The sequence below is a fragment of the Protopterus annectens genome, chromosome 7.part0, assembly GCF_019279795.1.
Source record: "Protopterus annectens isolate FY-2018-M chromosome 7.part0, PAN1.0, whole genome shotgun sequence".
NCBI lineage: Eukaryota > Metazoa > Chordata > Ceratodontiformes > Protopteridae > Protopterus > Protopterus annectens.
The window spans coordinates 1,618,554,310-1,618,579,494 of NC_056739.1; the positions used below are offsets into that span (position 1 = coordinate 1,618,554,310).

At 42.2% G+C, this 25,185-nt stretch overlaps 1 protein-coding gene across 3 annotated transcripts in view; it reads left to right on the forward strand.

The window, feature by feature from the left end:
* Window positions 1–25,185, forward strand: part of NPRL2 (NPR2 like, GATOR1 complex subunit) — a 1,906,629-nt gene that overhangs the window by 507,536 nt on the left and 1,373,908 nt on the right. For all 3 annotated transcript variants that reach the window (XM_044078165.1, XM_044078164.1, XM_044078163.1), the window contains exon 6: window positions 2,474–2,571. In XM_044078165.1, the coding sequence (XP_043934100.1) occupies window positions 2,474–2,571 (98 nt within the window). The remainder of the gene's footprint in view (window positions 1–2,473; window positions 2,572–25,185) is intronic.

Consider the following 25,185-nt stretch of genomic DNA (forward strand, 5'->3'; position numbering starts at 1 on the left):
AATATGTGGTATTCTGCCAAATCACAAGGATGAGCCAAGGATTACAGTTAGTGATGCATTTGAGGATAGTCATGTATCATCGCAACCACATTCCGAGATATGTGGTTGCAATAATACATAAGTACCGAAATAACTTAAATAACTTTGAAATGTAGAATAAGCCAAAGGCAACAGAAATTTGTGAAAACAGTGCCTACAGCTGGAATGCCATCAAATAGCTTACCTGCAAAAAGAAGCTGTTCATTCTTGGGCCAATCTGAAGGAATAAAGAATTATTAAACTGGGAACCGTTGTGGCTGTGTAACAGCGATCTGTACAGAAATAAAATAATGGATCCAGTAGCAGGTAAATCTCCAAATATCACCAAAAAGAAAGGAAATACCTGCTGCTGGACCCTCTGTTTATGTGGGAAAACAAAAGGAACTTAGGTTGGGGGTGGAGGTGTTATGCAAGTGGTGGCTTGGATTGCAAGAATCTGATAGGCTACCACTACTTGCTTTATTAACAACTTTAAACGCATATTTTTAGCTGGAAGTTTAATGTGACCAGCATGTAAAAACATGCTGAATCGTAACTTTAAAATGTAAATTACAACTTCAGTTACGATTTCAGCATGTTTTACATGAAGGTCAACTACAGATCTGCACTGCAGATTATTGCGCCTGTTGAAGACACTCCGGGGTAACAGCCTGTAATTTCTATCGTCTCATAGCATGTTCGGATGTAAGCACAGAGGTGCTATGAGATGGTAGTCAGGGTTAATGAGTGCCATATCTGCTATAGTCTGGGAATTAAGTATGGGGTCATCAGCATTAGGTGTTCAGCACATATCTAGCAGCACTTGCTCACCTACAACACTCTACAATGACACCATTATCTGTGGTTTGCTACCAGTTTTCTGGTAACTGTATATACCAGCTATTCTTGCCTGTGTGTTCACCTACCAAATAGGTGACCCTGTAGGAAGTCCCCCTGAAAGAGCCCTTAGTTTAGGTCAGACATGTAGCATTTGTGTAAGTCATGGGAACTGCCTGTATGGTACATGAAGTAATTATAGGTAATTTTCTGGGCACTGATCCATCACCTGGAAGGTATGGGGGTGAACACTTTTCCTTTTGAGGTGTCTGACACTCTGTGGACTAGGTGGAGGTTTGGTGGCAATGTGTGTACAGTCAGTATCTCCAAGGACCTCAGGAAACTGGGCTGTGATGTAAAACACCCACATCATAGGAGTTCACATTCCTGCAGTTATTGTGAACTGTATATGTTCCTCCACATTCTGTAGCATAGTGTTGAGCAACTGGTGTATGATAGACAAGACTGATGCTTGCAATGTCCCTAGCATGTCCCATGCAGGTCCTTATAGATAGAATGGTTAAAACTTAAACATTTGTTAGTGCCCGCAGGGAAAGGACAATCTACATTATCCCCTCCCTTGATTCTGTGCTTGAGCAGCACATTTCTGCAAGCTATTGTATGATCTCCATGTCTCTACACAAAAGAAGTCCACAAGTTGCTGGTTAATCAAATGATGGTAGGTTGGGCACTGATGTTGCTGTCTGTATTGTCTGCAGTGCTGTAGCTGCTACTGATGTTGCTGCTGCTAATGCAAACATTGTAGCATCCTGTACAATTGCAATTCCAGTTCAGAATAGGTGAATGTGGCAGCGTAGTTCACCTGTTTTATGTAGTTCTGAATTCCTCCCCCATGCTTGACGCCATCATTTGAATTTTCACAGTGCCTCATTTGCATTGTGAACCACACTTCCGTATCAGTATGTGGTTATTTGCATGTGCTGTATACCACACTAGGTTGGCCATGCTACTTGAATTTCCGCCTCCATTGTCATCACAGCAGCTATTCATGCTAATTTGCACAGTGCTAAGCTCTGTCTCTGAATACCAGCCATTGAATTTTACTTACTTTGACTCACAAAAATGCATTGACTTCAAAATATGACTTGTACACTTCAGGAGTTCCCCTTTGTGTGTTAGTAACTAACAGTTATCATGGCAGCACTCAGTAATTTGGCCTGGTAAGTAAATTGATTGCCCAGTAATTATGTAACTGCTTACTTTAATAAAGGCCTGATCAAAGAGCATGATTACAATTGTGTACATTTTAGATTTGTTATTGCTTCTTTAGCAGGGTAAGTCTGCATTGTGATAATAACAAATGTCTCTGTTTTTTGCTTTAATGGTTACAGTTTCAGTGGAACGTTTGACCTACTTGAACTGGTAGCCGGAATCTAATTGTAGGTTGCCTAGAGCACCAGATTGTTTGATTAAAATGGCGGGAAGCAAGTAGCAGAGCAGTTTATTTACACTGTTTTGTATTAGTATGGGTTGATTTAGATTTTTCTTACACAGAGAATTTGTAGGTAAATATTAGAGGAAGAACACTGATAACAAACACAGACATAGTGCTCACATCTTTTGAAGTAAGGTATCTTTTATCTGTTGTCATTGTCAGATCCTGCCATATATTGATGGGTTCCGCCACATTCAGAAGATTTCAGCTGAAGCTGATGTTGAACTGAACCTGGTTAGAATTGCTGTACAGAATTTACTGTAAGTACCAAGATTGCATATCTCTGAATGCATGTGTCATTAGTAGCTTAGGTTTATGGAACCACCCTCATTATGGTTATAACTTGAATACCATAAAATAAAGTGTGCGCTGAAGTTTACACCCAACTGTCTGTTTTGCTATGTCAAAGAAGAAACTTGTCCAAAAAATATTTCAGTGGAGTGATTTATTTTTTCAAATACAAAGTTTAAACTAAAACTACTGTCCTTATTTGTTTTGGTTATCACTTGGCCACAAGTAAGACAAACTGAGAACAGAATAGCTAGGTGCTGATAAGTAAAGCCGTTTTTATCCAAACACCAAATTAAACATAAACTCTGCCATCCTTCTGTTACCAAGAAGCTTCATCCTGCTTTACCAAAGTGAATATTGTTGTGTGGCTGCTGCCTCTGAATCTCTCTTGTTGTCTGACCTTTTGTTAACTATATGGATGTTTTTGACTTGAAGTACAATGCCTGTGTGGATGTTTTTGTATGTGAGCAGGGATTAAACTGCAATTCTACAGCAGGCGCCTAAATGACTTCTAAACAATATATATTGTGCATTGTTCAAGAAGCTGCAATTCTGTGTACTTCTACACCGATTCAGCTGACATTGATCCCTAGCTGCAGTAACTGTATGGATACCTCAACATTCATTGGCACTTTCTCTGTGGGACACTGGTTAGGTTTTCCACTTGCCATCATGTTCATTCATAAACAAAGAGAAAAGAAAATGCCATTAATTTGTAAAATATTGCATCATTTTCTTACTGGTTACTTGGGTGTTGAAAGTCCAATTCCCACCTATGGACACTTTGCAGGAATCCAGGTCACTAGTATCCTATACTTAAATAAAATGATATTTTTTTAAAATAACCTCTAGGAAGGAGAATGGTTTGTAGTCATTCTTACGTATACTTGGAATGTAAAACTGCAGATATTTACTTTCCCCGGACATGCTTGTCTTTTCAGAGCAGTCTCCTGTACAGCATGCATGTGTACATGGTAATGCTTTTATTTGGGCTTTTCCAAAAAGTACTTTATAATGGGCATTTTAACAAGTGATCTGGCTGTTTCTTAACATTTTCATCACTGGTTTTCAATATGCTACATACATGTATGAAAAGTAAAATGAGGAAGGAGGAGAAGTTGACACAATTGGGAGGAAAGAGAGCTGACACAAATTTGCAAGCAAAACTAATGTTGACATTAAATGTAGAGGAATAGTGTGAGGGCTTCTGTTGATTAAACATTGAATGTAGACCACAATACAGTGTGGGAAGAGAATGGCAAAATAACTGCTAGGATAAATGGGATGGAAGGTAAAAACGTTTGTGTTTGTTATGGGGATCTCACACTGTGTGAGACAAAGGAAATAACATGCAGAAAGGGATCTGATTGAATCAGATCATCAGAAAGGATTCGCCAGCTTGTATATGCAACCACTAGATGCAGCAGAATTCTAGGTGATATTCTGAGCAGAACAGGTAGACTAAAGGAATTTAAAACTCTTCTCACAAGGATGTCATGCTAATGAAGATGCCTTTTGCTCAACTTCACAGGAGCACTTTTTCAGTTGTCTTCTTTAAGGTACTTATTGGACTTGCATAAGGTTTTTAAATGATGATGCTATACTCCCATTCTCACTATTGCCTTTGGCTCCTAAATTTCTCTAGGTATATTATTTCCATCTGTACCTCAAATATGTTATTGAAGTTAGATTGAAAAATGTTTTAAAGTAGTCAAAGAAGATGAACAGCCAAAGAGTCTGAAAATCTAACATCAACATATTGTTTCCTAGTAGATATGAGTGTTGTGTAACCAGGGGTGTAGGCAGGATTTTCAGATTTGTACTCACAGCTCCCAGACTGCTGCCCCCAACAAGCCACACCCACATCAACACATTGCTGTCCGTGCACTTCCTTAAACTACTCACCAATTCACTCCCCTTCACAATGCTGCTCACTGAATGGATCATTGACAACCATATGCCAGGATGGTAATTACTTGCATGATGAAGCAGTGTGAGCATTTCATTCCAAAAGTGCATCTTCGTGGGGTCAGAAAACAAAATACCTTCCCATTTACTCCAATCTCACACACACACACACACACACACACACACACACACACACACACACACGCGCGCACCACACCACACCACACATGTATACCAGTTAAACAGAAGTACCAAGACATTATCAAATAGTCCCAAGTGCCAGTAAGCATACCCAAATGTACAACAGTCTTGCAAAGACAGAATTATAGCACTGAATAGTAGGACCACTCATTTCACTTACAAACAACCCCCATATGCCCCATATCTCTTACACACGTAAAGTAGGTGGTTTGGCCTTGCCAGCATCAGTAATAATGTTTTCATTATTGTATTGAATTGATGCATGCAAATAGTCAGAGTTTGCCTTCTGTCATGTTTCAACCAAATACACACTAGTCCAGCAAAGCCAGAATTATTAGACCAAAGCTACAGTGCCAAATATTTCATCCACAAAAAGCCATTGTATCAATTGCCAACCCAAACTATCTGCTTTGACCCTGCCAGGATTAAAACAAAAATAACAATGATTGCATTAATTTAGTCCATTTCACAGAAATGGTGGTTACAGGCTTGTATGACAGCTGACTTTACCCAAATGCACCTTAATCTTGCAAAGCCACAATTTTAACAGTAAACAGCAAGGCCAGTCAACTCATTTCATTCATAAACATCTCCATTACCTAACTAAAATAGCTGATTTTTAATCTGTCAGGATTAAAGTAGAAGTAATAGTAACAGCTGGGTTGCATGCGCATTACTTTTATTTTGTTGACAGAAACATTAGATGTTCATCGTGTTTCACTGTTGCAGTCATCACTGTAGGGTTCTTCCTGCTGGCAGGCAGCCCTCAGTCGGCCAGAATCCCAAAGTCTGGGTCCGGCATCGGCTGTAGTCGCATCCTCCCTGACGTCAGCACGCCAGGGGTATAAAGACTCCAGCCAGCGCCATTTTCTTCAGTCTTTCTTGCCATGCGGTGCCCGAAGCAGAAGCAGTTCGCAAGTGCCGGTCGGCCGACTCCTGTGATATTTTTGAGCTTCAAATTGAAGATTTTCCTTCATAATGCTAAGTACTCTGTTGGGGAAACTTTTTTTTCTTGCTCCAGTCTGATGTCAGAAAAAGTTAATAATTGTATTTCTTGTGGGAAGCAAATACCTCATAAGGATTTTCACTCTTACTGCATTCCTTGCCTAGGCCCTGACCACGACATAACTGGTTGTCGTTTTTGTGCTAGATTTAACCAACGCCCTATAAAGCATCGGTACGATTTTGGTTTTCACTATTTTGGAAGGAGGTTTAACTACAAAATGTCGTCAAATGTTGTTCCGACCACTGAAGCCTATAAAAGACGCAAGGACAGGGATAGGCCTCCGAGGTCCAAAACGGACGATGATACTCAGCTAGAGCCAGTTGCCAGTTCGGCCGTCGTCAGTGAGGAGCTTTCGCAGCCCCTGACTTCTGCCATTTCGGAACCGCTTGCCGATACCGACTCCCACAAGGAGCCGATGAGGCCTTCAGAATCTCAAGGGACTGGACCTTCGGATAATGCTCCCTCAGATGGGTCCGGAGCTGGTAGGCAGGTACCGGCTTCTGAGGGAGTCTTCAGGCCTGCACAGCTTCATGTTAAAATGGCAAAGGCAAAGACACCTTCTAAGGGAAAGAAACAAATTCAGGCCTCCTTGGATCAGGGGCCTAGACCACAGAAACAAATGCTCAAAATGGCTGAAGACCCGTTGATTATGATCAGGAGTTCCCATCCTCCTCCTGACAAAAGGCCTAGGCAACAGATTATGAATCTTCTGATCAGGTGTCTATTTCCTCTGTTTCTACCTCTGAACAGGATTATACTCTCCCTCCTCATGAGGATTCGGATGCTGAAGATTCCATCCCTTCAGCCTCCCCCCCATGAAGATTTTTCCTTTGGGGAAACCTTGCATGACATGAGGGAGATTTCCACTGGGACGGTCAGGAATATTCTGAATCCAAGAAAAGGCTCAGGGATTTTCTTTTACTTCCCCAGCATAGGCCCTTGGCTATTCCTCCAGTTTTAGATATTGTGGATGATGTTTTTGCAGAATCTAATCATTCTCCTGATTCTTTCCCTCCGGCTCCTGTGAAGCCAGATAGATATTACAGGGTCCCAGACACTCACAAATTTCTCTATAAAAACCCTACAGCTGATCCAGAAACCATTTCTCAGGGTCCTAAGGGAATTAAGGCGGCCACCGCTAAGAACCCTATCCCTTCTGACAGGGATTTCAGAGCTTTGGAGAGATGGAGTAAAAAAGTTTATACATCTGCAACTTTATCTATTAGAGCCTTGAATTGTCAATTTCACATGTTGAAGTATCAGCAATATCTTTTGTCTGTTATGAAGCAAAAAATGTTATCTATTTCTGCTTGTGTTGAAAGTAAGGAATTACAGGATTTAATGCATGCTACCAAACAAGTGGAGAAGCATACCCTACACTGTGGTTTTGATTCTTTAGACGCTTCTTGCAGAGCAGCTGCTACTGGTACAGTCATTAGGAAACATGCTTGGTTAAAGGAAGAAAGCTTGCCTGATCAGGTTAAGGCAAAATTACTGGATGCTCCTTTTCAACAAAATGTTTTGTTTGGGGCTAAAGCTGAAGAGGTATTAAAGAAAATGGAATATAAGGCTAAATCTATGTAGACGGTAAAGGATTTTTTACAGGTACAGCCACCTAGATTTAGCAGGAATTGGCCAGCCAAAAATTGGTCCTTTCCCAGCTCGGACAGGCCTTAATGGGGCAGGTACAGATGCCCTAGAGGCAGGGTGCAGACACAAACCCCTTACAGATCCAGACAGTGAAGTGCTTCCACCCCCAAGGGTGGAGAAGATAGATTTCAGCCCTATAGGAAACAGTCACAATGACTCTCCCTGTGCAGCTCCAGGGCTATCACTCCTGGAAGCTCCTCTGGGAGGAAAACTCTCGCTATTTCATCAAAATTGGACTTGCATAACACAAGACAAATGGGTTCTGGACGTAGTCTCAAGGGGTTACAAATTTCATTTTCACACCTTGCCAAAACCAAACGGATGGCCGGATCTGCCAAAAAAACAATGGACAGAGGCACAGAAACAAGTTCAGTCCCTCATGGCTATGAGGGCCATAGAATTAGTGCCAAGCACAGAAATAGGGCAAGGTTTTTACTCAAGACTCTTCCTAGTACCCAGAAAGGAAAATTCATGGAGACCTATTCTGGACCTTTCAGTCTTAAACACTTATCTGCAGATACCAAAATTCAAAATGCTCACTCTGCAGCAGCTGCTACCTATATTGGGCAAGAATGCCTGGATGGTGACTTTGGATTTAAAGGAGGCTTACCTGCACATTCCAATAAGACAGGAGTGCAGAAGGTATCTGAGGATCAAGGCAGACTCGAAGCATTACCAATTCTCTGCGCTGCCCTTTGGCTTATCTACTGTGCCCAGGGTATTTAGCAAGTGCCTGGCACCAGTTGTGGCGTTTTGCAGACTCAAGGGGATTCAAATTTACCCTTATCTGGACGATTGCCTTATTCAAGCAGACAACAAAATTACTTTGCTTCAGCATCTGGACTTTGTGCAAAACCTACTCAGGTGTCTGGGATTCACAGTGAACCTCAAAAAGTCAAATTTGGTACCCACTCAACAGATAACATTCCTGGGTGCAGTTTTAAGCACAACAACCCAGATGGCATACCCGACACCAGAAAAACAAATGCAGCTGGCTTCAACTTTCAAAAGCCTGGCGTCAGTGTCTCAGCTAACTGCAAGAAAATGTCTGCAGGCTTTGGGCTACATGGCATCCTGCATTCTACTAATACCATATGCAGGACTGCATATGAGGAAGATTCAGTGGTACCTAAAGAGTGTATGGTCTCAGCATTGTCACAGTTTGGAAACGATGATTACAGTCTTGCCTTGCCTCCAGAAGGAGTTTCTTTGGTGGGCCGCAGATTGCCTCCAGAACATGGGGAAAGCTTTCACTCCCACACAAGCCAAACAAATTATAACTACTGACGCCTCGGATTATGCATGGGGAGCCCACATGCAGGGGAAATGCCTACAGGGTGTCTGGACAGAGGATCAGATGCACTTTCACATCAACTTAAAAGAGATGTTAGCTATGCAGTATGCCCTGATGGCTTTCAAGGATCTTTTGCAGCCGGGGCAGCTATTGATAAAGACAGAGAACACTACAGTTATGTGGTACATAAACAAGCAGGGGGGTTCCCATTCTTACCCCCTTTGCAGACTGGCCATGACTCTGTGGAACACAACATTAGCTTACAAGGTGGACTTACAAGCTCAATTCCTACCAGGAAAGGACAATTCTCTGGTGGATACCTTAAGCAGGATCCTATCAGATCCACATGAATGAATGTTGGACACTCAGATTTTCAGGATGATCATAAAGGCCTGGGGATGCCCGGACATAGATCTTTTTGCATCTCCCCAGAATCACCAGTTACAAACCTTTTGCTTAAGGAATTACCACAAACTGGCATGGAAAGTGGATGCCCTCTCATTCAGTTGGAAGAACCTCTCAGGGTATGCATTCCCTCCATTGCCTCTTCTTCCAAGCGTGTTGCTAAAGATAAAACAGGACAAACCAAAGATGATTTTATTGGCCCCCAACTGGCCTCGACAATTCTGGTACTCAACTCTGGTGAACCTAGCTCAGGAACCTCCTTGGATGCTACCTCTAATTCCAAATCTGTTGTCTCAACAACAGGGCCGGGTTTGGCACAACCATATCAAGACTCTCAGCCTGGCAGCTTGGCGAATCCAGGGCCTTTGAACAATTCTACCCTTGCCAAACAGGTACTGGATGTTATCTTAGAAGCCAGAAGGCCTAGCACTAGAAAATCTTATGCAAGCAAATGGAATAGATTTTGTGCATGGATGCAAGCTCATGGTTCGGATTCTATGTGTCCAAACATTCCTCTGATTCTGCAATACCTCACAGAGATGTTGCACAAGGGCTTATCCTTTTCATCTATTAAGATACACACTTCGGCTATATCTGCTCATTACAGCATGGATCCTCCAGTTTTCTCTCATCCACTTCTTAAACAATATCTCAGAGGGGCAAAAAACTTAAGGCCCCCTAGGAGAGCTCCTACCCCGGCTTGGGATCTTAACTATGTATTGGAAAAAATAACTTTGCCTCCTTTTGAGCCTGCCGCCACTACGGACTTATTTATCCTGGAAAACTGCTATTCTTTTGGCAATGACTTCAGCCAGGCGAGTTTCAGAGTTGCAGGCTCTCATGGCTGTGGAACCTTACATTATTTTTCACCAAGACAGGGTCTCTTTGAGAACTAACCCTTCTTTTATGCCTAAAGTGGTTTCAAAGGTAGCATTGAATCAAACAATTCACCGTTCTACCTTTTTATCCAAATCCTCAAAATAAAGGTGAGAGGATTTTGCATTCTTTGGACATTCACAGGCAACTTTGTTTTTACCTGGATAGAACAAAGACCTCCAGGAAAACAGATCAACTGTTTGTAGCTTATGCTGCTACTTCTCAGGGTAAGGCCATTTCAAAACAGGCCATCTCTAAATGGATTACTCATGGCATCAGATTCTGTTACTGTCATCATGGAAAGCAAATTTCCTGGAAACATCAGGACACATTCTACTAGAGCTGCTGCTACTTCAGCAGCTTTTCTCATAGGAGTTCCTACCAATCTAGGGCAGGCTTTGCCTCTGCTGTCCTGCAGGGCATTCCTAGCCTCCATTTCAGTACAATAACCAACCTCCCCTTTCTCAGCTTTGGGACTCAACCCTACAGTGATGACTGCAACAGTGAAACACGATGAACACAGTACAGCTGTGTACACTTACCTTAAATGTAGATGTTCGACTGTATTCACTGTTGCAGTCTGGGTTACCCTCCCTCCTGTCCCCTCTTCTGTTGTTATTTATGCAAGCTGAACAACTTACTAGCCGAGAGAGTAGGTAGGCACTAAACCTTTCTTTTCTACTCCTAAAGGCATTATGGCATACCCCGACAAAAAGCAGGACTTACAATAAATACAACTGAGTAATTGGGGCTCTAGTCTTTGGCACAAAAAAAAAAAAAAAATATATATATATATACCTCAGTCTCACACTGGTCAACCAGTTTCTTTTCACCTTCTTTTCTGAGGTTTATTTGCTGGTGACAATGGGGAATGGTTTTGTCTAACATGTTAGCCTTTTTTGGGGCACCTGACATCTGGGGCAAGAAAAACTGAAGAAAATGGTGCCTGCTGGAGTCTTTATACCCCTGACGCGCTGACTTCAGGCAGGATGAGACTACAGCTGATGCCGGACCCAGACTTTGGGATTCTGGCCGACTGAGGGCTGTCTGCCAGCAGGAAGAACCCTACAGTGATGACTGCAACAGTGAATACACTCGAACATCTACATTTATGGTAAGTGTACACAACTGTACTTTACAGCTTGTGTGTGCTAGCCAAACAGTGGCGGATTTGTGCATGGGCGCAGGGGTACACGCCTCCCCCCTTTTTGTCCATTAGAACTTTTGTTCTTCATTTTTTTTTTTAATCTGAAAAATGTACCCTTTTGGTACGTTCTGTTTTCAAGTTACGTTTTTTTTTTTTTTTTTGAGCTCTCATGGAGACAAAATAAATTATCATATGGTACCGTACATTTTTTTCAGTTCAGGTTCCTTTTCCTCACAACCAGTCAATGCTGTTAAAAATCGCACCTAACTCAAATACATCGGAGAAGCAATTGGAGGTTGCAGAGTCAGGTGATTTTATAATCTCCTCAGTTGCTCCTCCAAATATATCGCTATTGTAGTTGAGTTAGGCGTGTTTTGGGAAAAACTTTGGAGCATCGTGTTGTGAGAAACTTGCAGAATAAATTAATTCTGTTCAAGAAGTCAATGTGCAGAGTTCTGAACTCCAGCACCAAACTGGTTGACCAGTGTGAGACTGAGGTATATATTTTTTTTTTTTTTTTTTTTTTTTTTTTGTGCCAAAGACTAGAGCCCCAATTACTCAGTTGTATTTATTGTAAGTCCTGCTTTTTGTCGGGGTATGCCATAATGCCTTTAGGAGTAGAAAAGAAAGGTTTAGTGCCTACCTACTCTCTCGGCTAGTAAGTTGTTCAGCTCAAATTTCTGCTATTTATTCTGGGTGAGAAGTAGAACTGGAAAATGATCGATTTATTTGCTTGCTTAGTGGTTTAGGTTCAGTTACTTGATGCAAAGGAAGTAGTGTCTTTGTTTTGTGCACCTTTGGTGCTTAATCTCCTCCTCAGAATTTAAAAGCGGGAACTTTATGTTCACCCTTTAATATAGTGAGTCCTTCAGTTTGTGATTGGCCTACCCACGATGATTGGTCGATCACATACTCTAATTCAGTTAAAAATATTTTTTGTCTGAAAGTGTTGTATACACGAGTACTCTGTTAAGGAAATAATAATCAAATAATTTGATTATTCTTTAATTTAGTAATTGACTCATTATTAGGCTCTTTTTAATATATGACTTGAATCTTGCCTTGGTATCAAGCCTATAAACAAAAGATAGTAACAGTCCCAACTTCACCGTCCTTCAGAAAATATGGAACACTTAAGGAACGTCTAGCAGTCTATTATATAAATAGCAGCCCTTTTTTCTGTCCAGTTTTTGTTCAAAGTGACTGTGGAAAACCAAACATCTTTCGGGGAAAGGTTCGCAAAAAGCAGTGGATGCCCACGAAGAAAAAATCTGGAGCTTCCAAATCATCCTCTCTAAACCCCACTCCAAGCTCACATAACTGCAAAGAACTTGCACACCTACCCGGTTGTAAGCCAGTACTTTTTTTCTGGCGAAACAACGCCTCACCTACCGAAAGTATTGGGAAGCCGTGGAGAATCCGGGCTCACCTCTTAACTGTCCAGATTTTTGCCTCATATTTTTGATCTCATAAAATTTGTGGTTTTCTGGCAAATTATTGATGATAAAAGTCACTAAGTTAGGACATATATTTGAGTTTCAGACTTCATATCCTTATTATAGCAACCTTCTACATTTATTAAGAACAATATTTAAAATCTCTTTCTAGTTTTGGACCTTTGCCCCTCCTCCGTTATTTTAGAGTCTGTCCAGATTTATTGCACTAATAGGTTGAGGTACGTGCCAAGCTTATAGGGCACACCAACTCTGCACAGTAGATACTCTGGCCACAAAGAAACCAGAGAAACAGATAAGCGGTGTGTGAGGGTCAGTAAATAGTAATTCTTCCCTTAATAATAGTAATCCCTTGCTTAACTCACCGTCTCGGCAAGGTACCAGAATAATTCATTATAAGGTATTTTGAGTCTTAAGATATCAATGCTCTTTGCAGTTCCTTACTGGAAGGGACTGCTACGCATTTAGTGTTATGACTTTTTAAATCTAATTTCATTGTAAATAATACTGAGTTACATTAATTCACCAAAAGAACTTTCTATACAAACTAGCACATGCTACCATTTCATATGCATCTTATCTGAAGTTATTAGTAAGGTGCTCCATATTTTATCTTTGTCCCTTATTTTGGAGGAAGAATACTTATAGCTATTATCACCTTGCAAAACAGGTGTTCCAACTCCAAATTAAAATGTATGTAGTCTGGTTTGTTCAGTGATTTGTATCTTTGTTTGCTGAAGGTGCAACTTAGACAGCAAAATGCTGGAGCCACCAGTTTGCAAAATCCTAACCTTCCGCCTGCCCTGCACACTGCGCATGCGAAAGACTGCCCATGCGTAATTAGTGAAAGCAGCAGAAATCCTGGCAGGAAGCATGAATTTGGTACCTTACTAGCCCCAGAAGTCAGTAAACAAAGCCCCTGTTGTAGTCACCATGGGCCATCCTCCTTTGGAATTCAGTGACTGCTGTCATGATAGCCCCAATTTCAGGGATCGGCTGAAATGTTATGAGCAGGAGTTGGTCAGAACAAATAAGTTAATTAAGGATATCATTAGGATGGGAATTTGCTCATCGCAGCTATCAAAAGTGAGTATTGCTAACAAATGGGAATGCAGTTTTCAGTATATGGGATCGTTGATAAGTCCCTTTCACTGTTGCTTTTGCTACGGTATACATACATTTGCAGTGAAGACTGTGTCTTTATCATAAGATGGTTTGAAAGATAGATGGGATTGTAGGTGGCAGTGCTGACAATTACTGTTAGACTGTTTATGTAGCATGTATCACTGTTTATACAGTGATTGCTTTGCTTAAAAAGTATTACAGTGGTACAGTAGTGTTAAAATGTATGTTCTAAACTGTTTGCTTTAAGAAATTGTAGAATAATATGCTTGTTTGATGCCCCGGGTAGATACGATCATCCTTGCAGAATAACATCAGTAGCATCCACTCTACCTATAGTGTATCTGAAATAGGCTGTGTTTCTCTAGGCAAGATTTCACATGTAGAACAGAAGCTGTGTTTAATGATTTCACTTGTATAGTAGCTAGGTACAAAGGCTGATTTTTTTTTTTTTTTTTTTTGTTCATCTTGCATACCTGCAGGGCAGGTAAACAGTTTTCTACTAGCCAAAGTTCACCTGGGGAATGTTAATTGTAATTATCCTGGCTTCATTCCCACCACAGTCCTCCACTGCTTATACAGTAAAATCGTGTAACTGAATGTAAAGTGAAGTCTTTCCACACATGATGTCGGAGCTTCTTAAGGTGATCTTTTCACATCCACCAGACCAAGTGTCCCACTTTCTTGCTTCCACTCCGGTAGTCATCTAACCAGACTGCGCCCCCCCTTCTGCAAATTCCTGGATCTGCCACTGCCAAATACACATTTCATTTTATTTATTTTACTTTTGTTTACCTGGGTTTCTGCAACTGGCTTTAGTCGGAAAAAAAAAAAACTTTTCAGAATATATCATTGGATAAAAACTGCAGCATATTAGAAACATTTTTAAACATTCAGTATATACATGAACAGATATGAAATAACATTAAGAATTACTCATAAACTTGCTAGTTATTTTACATTCATCTTAAATACAGACAGAAAAGTATTACAATTTGGAACGCTGGAATCACAACAACAGTAAACATTAGGGCCAGTTGTTTCTTTCACACATAGCCCCAATCTCCACTGTTTTTGCCCCACCCACAGTATTTGATTTGCCCTTACAAGCATAAAAACAAAAACAACAACAAAAAAGATGACACTGTAACTAAGTTAAGTATTATTTTTTTTTCACATAAACAATACTAAAAGTTCAGAGCTTGTGGTCGATCTTACTTCACTTAAATGCCCATTACTTTTGCAAAGCAAGACAGAACTGCGATAATTTCATTTGCACACAGGCATTGCCTCAAACCCAACTGCCTACACAGAAAATCTGCTTTAAGCCTACAAGATTTAAAATAATGAACGTAAAGGACTATGCTTACATTACTGTATTTCTTTCACATCACATAGCCAGGAACTTGCAAGTGATCAGACTTCAGTTCACCTGTAAACACGTTACTCATACAAGAGTAGAGTTTGTTTCAACAACAAAACATTGACAAACCATCCTAATGTATTTTCACTAACCCTACAAAAATATATTCGGTTTAAAAACAAACAAAAAAAATCTCATCCACAAATGGTCCCCCAGAACACACTGCATATCTAGTATCTCTTTGACACAAGCCAGGATATTATATTAAAAAAAAAAAAAGGAAAGTTATCAACAGCCCCGAAAACACACAGACCCACTCGTATCTGGCTGACCATCCCAGGAAAAAAAAAAAAATGAGAGCTTACCTTACACGCTAACCTGATCATTTTCTTTCAACTCTGTTTCGCTCTCTCTCCCTCACAACTAAAGCATTGGAAGGGAATGCGAGAGTAAAGGACTAATTAACAGCTGTGTCATGTACGTGACAGACTGCTGACTTCAGAGTCTCGTTAGTCAGCTTTTTATTTCTTGCTGTTATAACCACAATGACTTCTGGGCATCTTCTTGATGCCTGCAGCCTTCCAAATCTAGACTGTTTTTAAAACAGTCTGGAGACAAGAAACAATTTTTTTTCTTTTAAACCGGAACTCGAGTACACATGTGAGCTGCTCCGAGTTATGCATAAAATCGCAATTCAAATTTACACGCTAGCTTGCAGTTTGAATTGCTACTAGTGTGTAAAGTTTAATAATTAAACTTTTTTTTTGAGAAAGTTGGGAGGGGGAGCTGCAGCCCAGCAGTCTGATACCACAAGTCACCTAGTGCTTACCAGATTCTACCCCCCCCCACTCCAGATAAACTGTACTGAAATGCATACAGTGCGTATGCCTCCCGAAATCCTTTTGTGTAACTACTAGTGAATCATCTATGTTGAAACCTTAGACTTTTCTTTAGAACCCTCCCAGACTAGTACTACATAAAAAGATAAGATCCTCTTCATGCTTTTAACTGTAAAACAGTTCCTTATTAACTTTTCCTTAAAAGTGCCACTTTTGTGACCTGACAGTCATGCCTGAAGTAGCCTGTTTTGCGATGAATCTCATTATTATATTTGATTATTTATTTTATAGTTATTTGTTGGTTTCTTATCTACTGAAAGTTGATGAATTTACAGTAGCCTCTGTGATGATGTTTGTTTTACTGTTGCAGTCATCACTGTTGGGTTCTCCTGCTGGCAGGCAGCCCTCAGTCGGCCAGAATCACAAAGTCTGGGTCCAGCGTCGGCTGAATTCGCCGCCTCCCTGACGTCAGTGCATCAGGGGTATAAAGGCTCCAGCCGACGCCATTTTCTCAGTCTTTCTTGCAGCGCTGTGCCCGAAGCAAAAGCAGTTCGCAAGTGCCGGTCAGCTGACTCCTGTGATTTTCTTGAGATTTTCAAACTGAAGACATCTTCATAAAGCTAAGTACCCCATTGGGGAAACTTTTTTCTTGCTCCAGACCGATGTCAGAAAAAGTTAATAATTGTATTTCTTGTGGGAAGCAAATACCTTGTAAGGATTTTCACTCTTACTGTATTCCTTGCCTAGGCCCTGACGACGACGTAGCTAGTTTTCGGATTTGTGCTAGATTTAACCAACACACTATAAAGCGTCGGTATGATTTTTCCTTTCATTATTTTGGGAGAAGATTTAATTATAAAATGTCGTCTGATTCGTATCCAACTACCGGAATTTATAAAAAATGCAAGGATAATGACAGGCCTCCTAGGTCCAAAACGGACAACGCCAGAGCCAGTTGCCGGTTCGTCGGTCATCAGTGAGGCGCTTTCGCAGTCCCTGATGTCCACCACTTTAGAACCGCTTGCCGATACCAACTCCCACGAGGAGCTGATGAGGCCTTCAGAATTTCAAGGGACTGGACCTTCGGATAATACGCCCTCAGATGGGTCCAGAGCCGCTGTGCAGGTACCGGCTTCTGAGGGAGTTTTCAGGCCTACACAACTGCATGTAAAGATGGCTTCAGTTTCAAAGACAAAGGCCAAGACTCCAGCAAAGACAAAGAAACAAGCACAGGCCTCTTCTGATCAGGCCTCCAGACCGCAGAAACAAATGCTCAAAATGGCCGAAGACCTGTTGACTATGATTAGGGGCTCCCATCCCCCTCCAGACAAAAGGCCTAGGCAAGAGCCAGATTATGAATCATCAAGTCAGGTTTCCATTTCTTCTGTTTCTTCCTCTGAACAGGATTATTCTTTCCCTCCTGATGAGGATTCTGATGCTGAAGACTCTATACCCTCAGCTTCTCCTCCTGAGGATTATTCCTTTGGGGAAACCTTGCATGATATGAGAGAGCATTTTCACTGGGAGGGTCAGGAATATTCTGAATGTAAGAAAAGGCTCAGGGATTTTCTTCTTCTCCCTCAGCATAGCCCCCTTGACTATCCCTCTCGTATTGGATATAGTGGATGATGTTTTTACAGAGCCTACTTTGACTCCTGATTCTTTCCCACCTGCTCCTGTCAAGCCAGATAGATATTACAGGGTCTCAGACTCTCATAAATTTCTTTTTAAAAATCCTTCAGCTGACCCAGAAACCATTTCTCAGAGTCCTAAGGGTGTTAAAGCAGCCACTGCAAAGAACCCCATTCCTTCTGACAGAGAATCCAGGACCTTGGAAAGATGGGGCAAAAAGGTTTATACTTCTGCTACTTTGTCTATTAGAGCTTTAAACTGTCAGTTTCATATGTTAAAATATCAGCAATATCTTTTGTCTGTCTTGAAACAAAAAATGTTGGCTGTTTCTGGTTGTGCAGAAAATAAGGAATTACAAGATATATTGCATGCTACTGAACAGGTGAGAAAGCATACTTTGCATTGTGATTTTGATTCTTTGGAGGCCTCTTGCAGGGCGGCTGCAACAGGTACTGTTATTAGAAAGCATGCATGGTTAAAAGAGCAAAGTTTGCCAGATCAGGTTAAGGCAAAGCTACTGGATGCTCCCTTACAGCATAATGTTTTGTTTGGAGTTAAAGCAGAGGAGGTATTAAAGAAAATGGAAGACAAAGCTAAATCCATGCAGACTTTGAAGGATTTTCTACAGGTGCAGCCACCTAGATTCAGCAGGAACTGACCAGCTAAGAATTGGTCCTTTCCGAGTACGGACAGACCTCAGAGAGGCAGATGCAGGTGCCCCAGAGGGAGAGCGCAGACACAAACCTCTTATAGACCCAGGCAGTGGAGTGCTTCCCCTCTCAAGGGTGGAGAAGAAAGGTCACAGCCATACAGAAAACAGTCCCAATGACTCACCCTTAACAGTTCCAGGCTCTTGCTTCCTGGAAGCGCCTTTGGGGGGGGGGGGAACTAACACTTTTTTACCAAAACTGGCTCCACATAGCCCAAGACAAATGGGTTCTGGATGTAGTTTCAAGGGGCTACAAGTTTCATTTCCATACCTTACCAAAACCAAACGGATGGCTGGATCTGCCAAAAAATCAGTGGGCAGAGGCACAAAAACAAGTACAGTCCCTCATGGCTGTGAGTGAGGGCCATAGAATTTGTACCAAACATAGAAAAAGGGCAAGGATTTTACTCAAGGCTGTTCCTGGTTCCCAGGAAAGAAAATGCATGGAGACCAATCCTGGACCTTTCAGTTTTAAACACATTCCTGGATATTCCAAAATTCAAAATGCTCACTCTGCAGCAAATGCTGCCCATGCTGGGCAAGAACGCTTGGATGGTGACTTTGGATTTAAAAGAGGCATACCTGCATGTCCTAATAAGACAAGAGCAGGAGGTATCTGAGATTCAAGGCAGGCTCAAGCCATTACCAGTTCTCTGCGCTGCCCTTTGGCTTATCTACTGCGCCCAGGGTCTTTACAAAGTGCCTGGCACCAGTAATGGCATTTTGCAGACAGAGGGGAATTCAAATATACCCTTATTTGGACGATTGCCTGATTCAAGCAGACAGGAAGGATCACTTACTCCAACATCTGACTTTTGTGCAGGATCTTCTAAGGTGTCTAGGGTTTACAGTAAATCTAAAGAAATCAAACCTGGTACCCTCTCAACAAATTTTATTCCTGGGTGCTCTTCTAAGCACTACAACCCAGATGGCCTATCTGACACCAGAAAAACAAGTGCAACTGGCTTCCTATTTCAAAATTTGGGCTTCGAAGAGTCAGCTGACTGCAAGAAAATTTCTGCAGGCTTTGGGATACATTGCATCCTACTAATTCCATGTTCAAGACTGCATATGACGAAGCTAAAGAGTGTATGGTCTCAGCATTGCCACAGTTTGGAAACAGTTATTGCAATCTTACCTTGCTTCCAGCAGGAGTTTCTTTGGTGGGCAAAGGCCTGTCTCCAGAACAAGGGAAAGCCTTTCTGTCCCACTCTGGCCAAATAAATCATAACTACAGATGCCTCAGATTATGCATGGGGAGCCCACATGCAAGGAAAATGTCTACAGGGGGCCTGGACAGAGGAACCTAATGCACCTTCACATCAATTTGAAGGAGATGCTAGCTGTGCAAAATGCCCTGACAGCTTTCAAAGATCTGATACAACCTGGACAATTACTGATAAGGACGGACAACACTACAGTGATGTGGTACATAAACAAACAGGGGGGCTCTTACTCCTACCCCCCTGTGCAGACTGGCCTTGACTCTGTGGCGTACAGCACTGGCCTACAAGGTGAACTTGCAAGCACAATTCCTGCCAGGAAAGGACAACACTCTGGCAGACAGTTTAAGCAGAAACCTATCAGACCCTCACGAATGGAGGTTGGATGCTCAGATATTCAGGGTGATAACAGAGGCATGGGGATGCCCGGACATAGATTTTTTTGCATCCCCTCAGAATTACCAGCTACAAACCTTTTGTACGAGGATTTACCACAAACAAGCATGGAAAGTGGATGCTCTGTCCTTCAGTTGTAAAAACTTTTCAGTGTATGCCTTTTCAGCACTGCCTCGTCTACCAAGGGTGTTGCTAAAAATCAAACAGGACAAGCCAAAGATGATCCAACTGGCACCAGACTGGCCTTGTCAGTTTTGGTACTCAACCCTGATGAATCTGTCTCGAGGTCCACCCTGGATTTTACCTCAAATTCCACATCTACTTTCTCAGAAAGAAGGCCGGATCCTGCACAGTCATATCAAAACTCTGAGCTTAGCAGCCTGGCAAATCCAGGGTTTATAAGCAATACTACCCTTACCAAACAGGTAATGGATGTAATTCTTGAAGCCAGAAGGCCCAGCACCAGAAAATCTTATGCAGGAAAATGGAAGAGATTTTGTGCCTGGAACCAGGCCCAAGGTTTTGATACTGCAACCCCAAACATTCCTCTGATTTTACAATACCTAAGAGAGATGCTGCACAAGGTCCTATCTTTTTCATCTATTAAAATACATGCCTCAGCTATTTCTGCTCATTACAATACGGATCATCCTATTTTCTCGCATCTGTTACTAAAGCAATACCTTAGAGGGGCAAAAAACTTAAGGCCTCCTAGAAGAGCACCAACTCCCGCTTGGGATCTCAACTATGTTTTGGAAAAACTAACTGCCTCCTTTTGAGCCAGCCGCCACTACAGATATAAAGTTCCTATCATGGAAAACAGCTCTGCTTTTGGCAATAACTTCTGCCAGACGAGTATCAGTTACAAGCTTTCATGGCTGTGGAACCTTTTATTATTTTTCACCAGGACAGGGTTTCCCTGAGGACAAACCTCACATTCATGCCTAAGGTAGTTTCTAAAGTAGCCTTGAATCAAATTATTAATTTGCCTACCTTCTACCCAAATCTGCATTATAAAGGAGAGAGGATTTTGCATTCTTTGGACATACATAGGCAACTTCGCTTCTACCTGGACAGAACCAAGACCTTCAGAAAAACAGATCAATTGTTTGTAGCCTATGCTGCTACATCACAAGGAAAGGCCATTACAAAGCAAATTATCTCTAAATGGATTGCACATTGCATCAGGTTCTGCTATGCTCGCCATGGTAAACCAGTTCCCAGCAACATCAGGAAGCACTTTACCAGAGCTGCTGCAACCTCAGCAGCTTTCCTCAGAGGAGTACCAACCAAGGATATCTTAGAAGCTGCTACTTGGAGCTCTGTACATACCTTCACCAAGCACTACAGCCTCCCTCTCTGTTCTAAATCTAGGGCAGGCTTTGCCTCTGCAGTCCTGCAGGGCCTTTTAGCCTCTCCTTCTGTAGTGTAGCCAGCCACCCTTCCTTAGCTTTGGGATTCAACCCAGCAGTGATGACTGCAACAATGAAACACGATGAACATAGTACAGTTGTGTACACTTACCATAAATGTAGATGTTCGAGTGTGTTCACTGTTACAGTCTGGGTTACCCTCCGTCCTTTCCCCTCTCTTGTTTTTTCATGAGAATTTTCTGTATTTCTATACACTGCTCTTCCTCTGAGGTGGTGTATTTGCTGGTGACAATGGGGAATGTTTTATTTTTGGTACATGCTTATGCTACTGACTAAGCTATTAGCCTTTTTGGGCACCTGACATCTGGGGCAAGAAAAACTGAGGAAAATGGCATCGGCTGGAGCCTTTATACCCCTGGTGCACTGACGTTAGGGAGGAGGCGACTTCAGCCGACGCCGGACCCAGACTTTGGAATTCTGGCTGACTGAGGGCTGCCTGCCAGCAGGAGAACCAAACAATGATGACTGCAACAGTGAATACACTCGAACATCTACATTTATGGTAAGTGTACACAACTGCACTTCTTATTGGGATCCAGTCTGTCCAGCTGCTATCTCTACACGTCCTGAGTGATGCTGTAAAGCAAGGAAGATGAAGCATTTTTCTAAAAGATACTAGTAGCTGCATGCATGAGTAATCTGTATAGTAGAATATGCTTAGTAAAGTAAGACAAGAAGTGTTTTGGTTCTTTTCTGCAAGTCTCTACTTCACTGATTTAAAATTGAAGTGTTTATTGGAATGTGAACTTTAACTTCACATGCGCGCGCACACACACACACACACACAATTTAAATGTTCATGGTTTCTTAAACTGCAGAGTATTTGTATTATAAAAGTTAACTGTTTCTTGAGAACTTGCTCTATAAATGTGCAGCTAAGTACTGTGTGGCAGATTTTTGGCTCTCAAAATTAAAAAATGACACCTTGTTTCTGCACTTTCACTTTCATGCTTTCCGTGCTTGCTTTCAAGGAACAATATACTTTTTATTTTTTCTGATGTTCTTCATCTCACATTGCTGCAGTCCTTACATATGGGTAGTCCGCTGTCCTCGGTCGGCCCGAATACCAAAGTATTAGGCTGACGTCGGTCAAGGCGCTTAGAACTGACATCAGGACGTCAGGGTACAAAAGCGCATGACCGACGTCATATCCTCAGTCTTTTTTGCCGCATGGTCCGATGCAGAAGCAGCGTTGCAAGTGCCATTCGGCGTTCTGAAATTTTTCGAGTTCGGAGTTTCAGACCGAATCCAAGTTGGCTAAGTACCCCGTTGGGAATATTTTGTTTTTCTTGCCTCAGTGTATTACGGATGTCAGAAAAAGTGAATAATTGTATTTCTTGTGGGAAACAGATACGCATAGGGATTATCATTCTTTGTGCATTCCTTGTTTGGGGCCTGAGCACGGCGTCGGGTGTCGCTTTGTGCTAGGTTTAATAAGCGCACTATTAAGCGAAGGTTGGATTGTGCTAGGCTGGTCTTGAAGCGGTGCAATTATAATATGCCGTCGGATACTCCGGCCCGCTTCCGAAGCGCAAAGACAAAGCGGTTAAACCCAGGCAAGATGAGTCGTCCGTTCCGGACGCCGGTTCTTTAGAGGCTTCAGTGGAACCGGTGGTTCCGACGGAGGCTTCTCTGGAGTCTCAGGGGGAGACTTTGATTTTGCAGGATGTGGCCTCTCTAGAGGCAGGTCAGGCTGAGGGGGCTTCTCAGGTTTCTGTACTTCCCTCCCTTCCCAGGGTGGTTAGGCCCTCTCCTTCTGTTTCCAAGGCTTCTTCCAGAGGCAGGCCAGGTTTATCTTCTGTTGGTGTCAGTCCTAGTTCAGCAGGGTCTGTGCCTAAGAAGCACATGCTTAAAATGGCAGAAGATTTGATTACTCTGATTAGAGGTTTTATGCCCCCGCCTGATAAGAGGCCTAGGGTGGAGCCAGAGTTGGAAAGTTTTGAACAGGCTTCAGATGATTCAGAGTCTTCGGCTGAAGACATGCAGGAGTTCACTCCTTATTCTGATTCTGATGCAGAAGATTCCACTCCTTCTGCTTCTCCTCCAGAGGATTTTTCTTTTTCAGAGACACTTCATTCTATGAGGGAACATTTTAAGTGGGAAGGTCAGGACTTCTCTGATTCACGGAAAAGGCTTAGGGAATTTTTGTTTTTACCTCAGCATAGGCCCTTAGCTATACCCCCTGTTCTGGATGTTGTGCAAGATGTGTTTTCAGAGGCTTCACTTAATCCTGATTCTCTGCCTCCTGCGCCAGTTAAACCGGATAGGTATTATAGGGTGCCTGAGGCTCATAAATATCTCTATAAGAGTCCTAGGGCAGACCCAGAAACTATTAGCCAGGGACCTAAGGGTGTCAGGGCCTCTGTTGTAAAGAATCCAGTTCCTCTAGATAAAGAGGCTAGAGCTTTGGATAGATGGGGAAAGAAGGTCTATACCTCTTCTACTTTAGCAATGAGGGCTTTGAATTGCCAATTTCATATGTTGAAATATCAGAATTTTCTTTTTTCTCAATTGAAATCTAAGGTGGATGCTCTGGCAGAAGGCATTGAGTGTAAAGAATTACAAGATTTGGTACATGTCTCTGAACAGGTGGGTAAGCATTCTTTACAGTGTGGTTTTGATGCTTTGCAGGCCTCTTCTAGGGTGGCTGCCACTGGTTCAGTTCTCCGCAGGCACGCCTGGCTTAAGGATCAGAATTTATCTGACCATGTTAAGACAAGGATTTTGGATGCTCCTTTACAGTCTGAAGTGTTGTTTGGTCCACCTGTGGAGTCAGTCTTGAAGAAAATGGAAGACAAGGCTAAGTCTATGCAGACTGTTAAAGATTTTTTGCAGGTTCAGCCTCCGAAGTTTAGTAGAAATTGGCCTGCTAAGGGGTGGACGTATCCTTCTTCTGATTCTCAGTCTAGGGGTAGATCTAGACGTGGTAGGGGCAGAGCTCAGAGTACCTTCAGACCTAGAACATGGAGTTCACCTGCACAATCTTGGTGAGGGCAGGGGCCAGTCCTTTCGTAAACAGGCCCAATGACCTACTTTTTCAGCTGCCAGATCCTTCTTGCCTGGCAGCACCTTTGGGAGGAAGGTTGGCACTCTTCAAGGAAAATTGGCTTTTAATTACCCAGGACAAATGGGTATTGGATATCATACACCAAGGTTACAAGTTTTATTTCCATACCTTGCCTTCTTTCAAAGGCATGCCAGACGTTCCTCCTCAGCAAAGACTAGAGGCTCACAAACAGATTTCTCTACTACTTCAAATAGGAGCTATACAACCGGTCCCTCTGTCAGAAGTGGGCCTAGGATTTTATTCTCGCCTGTTTCTAGTACCAAAGAAAGGGAACACGTGGAGACCAATTTTGGATTTATCTATCCTCAACACATATCTGGACATTCCCAAGTTCAAAATGTTGACGTTACAACAGCTTTTACCTCTGCTGGGCAAAGATCACTGGATGGTGACTCTGGATCTCAAAGAGGCTTACCTTCATGTTCCTATCAGGCCCAGTTGCAGGAAGTATCTGCGTTTTCGGGCTGGGACTTTTCATTATCAGTTCTCTGCATTGCCCTTTGGCTTATCTACTGCGCCCAGAGTGTTCACAAAGGTTCTGGCTCCAGTGATAGCCTTCTTCAGGCTAAAAGGAATACAAATTTATCCTTATTTGGACGATTGCCTGATTCTGGCTCAAGAAAAGGACGAACTTCTTCATCATTTACAGTATGTGATGGCAGTGTTAAGATGCCTAGGGTATTCTGTGAACGAAATAAAGTCCAGTCTAGTACCCTCTCAGGACATGTGCTTTCTGGGTGTGAGACTGAATACAGCATCCCAGATGGCCTTTTTGACCCCGGACAAACAAAAGAATCTTTCTCTTTATTTCCATCAATTGTCTCGTCAGTCCAGGCTGACTGCAAGGACAGTCCTTCA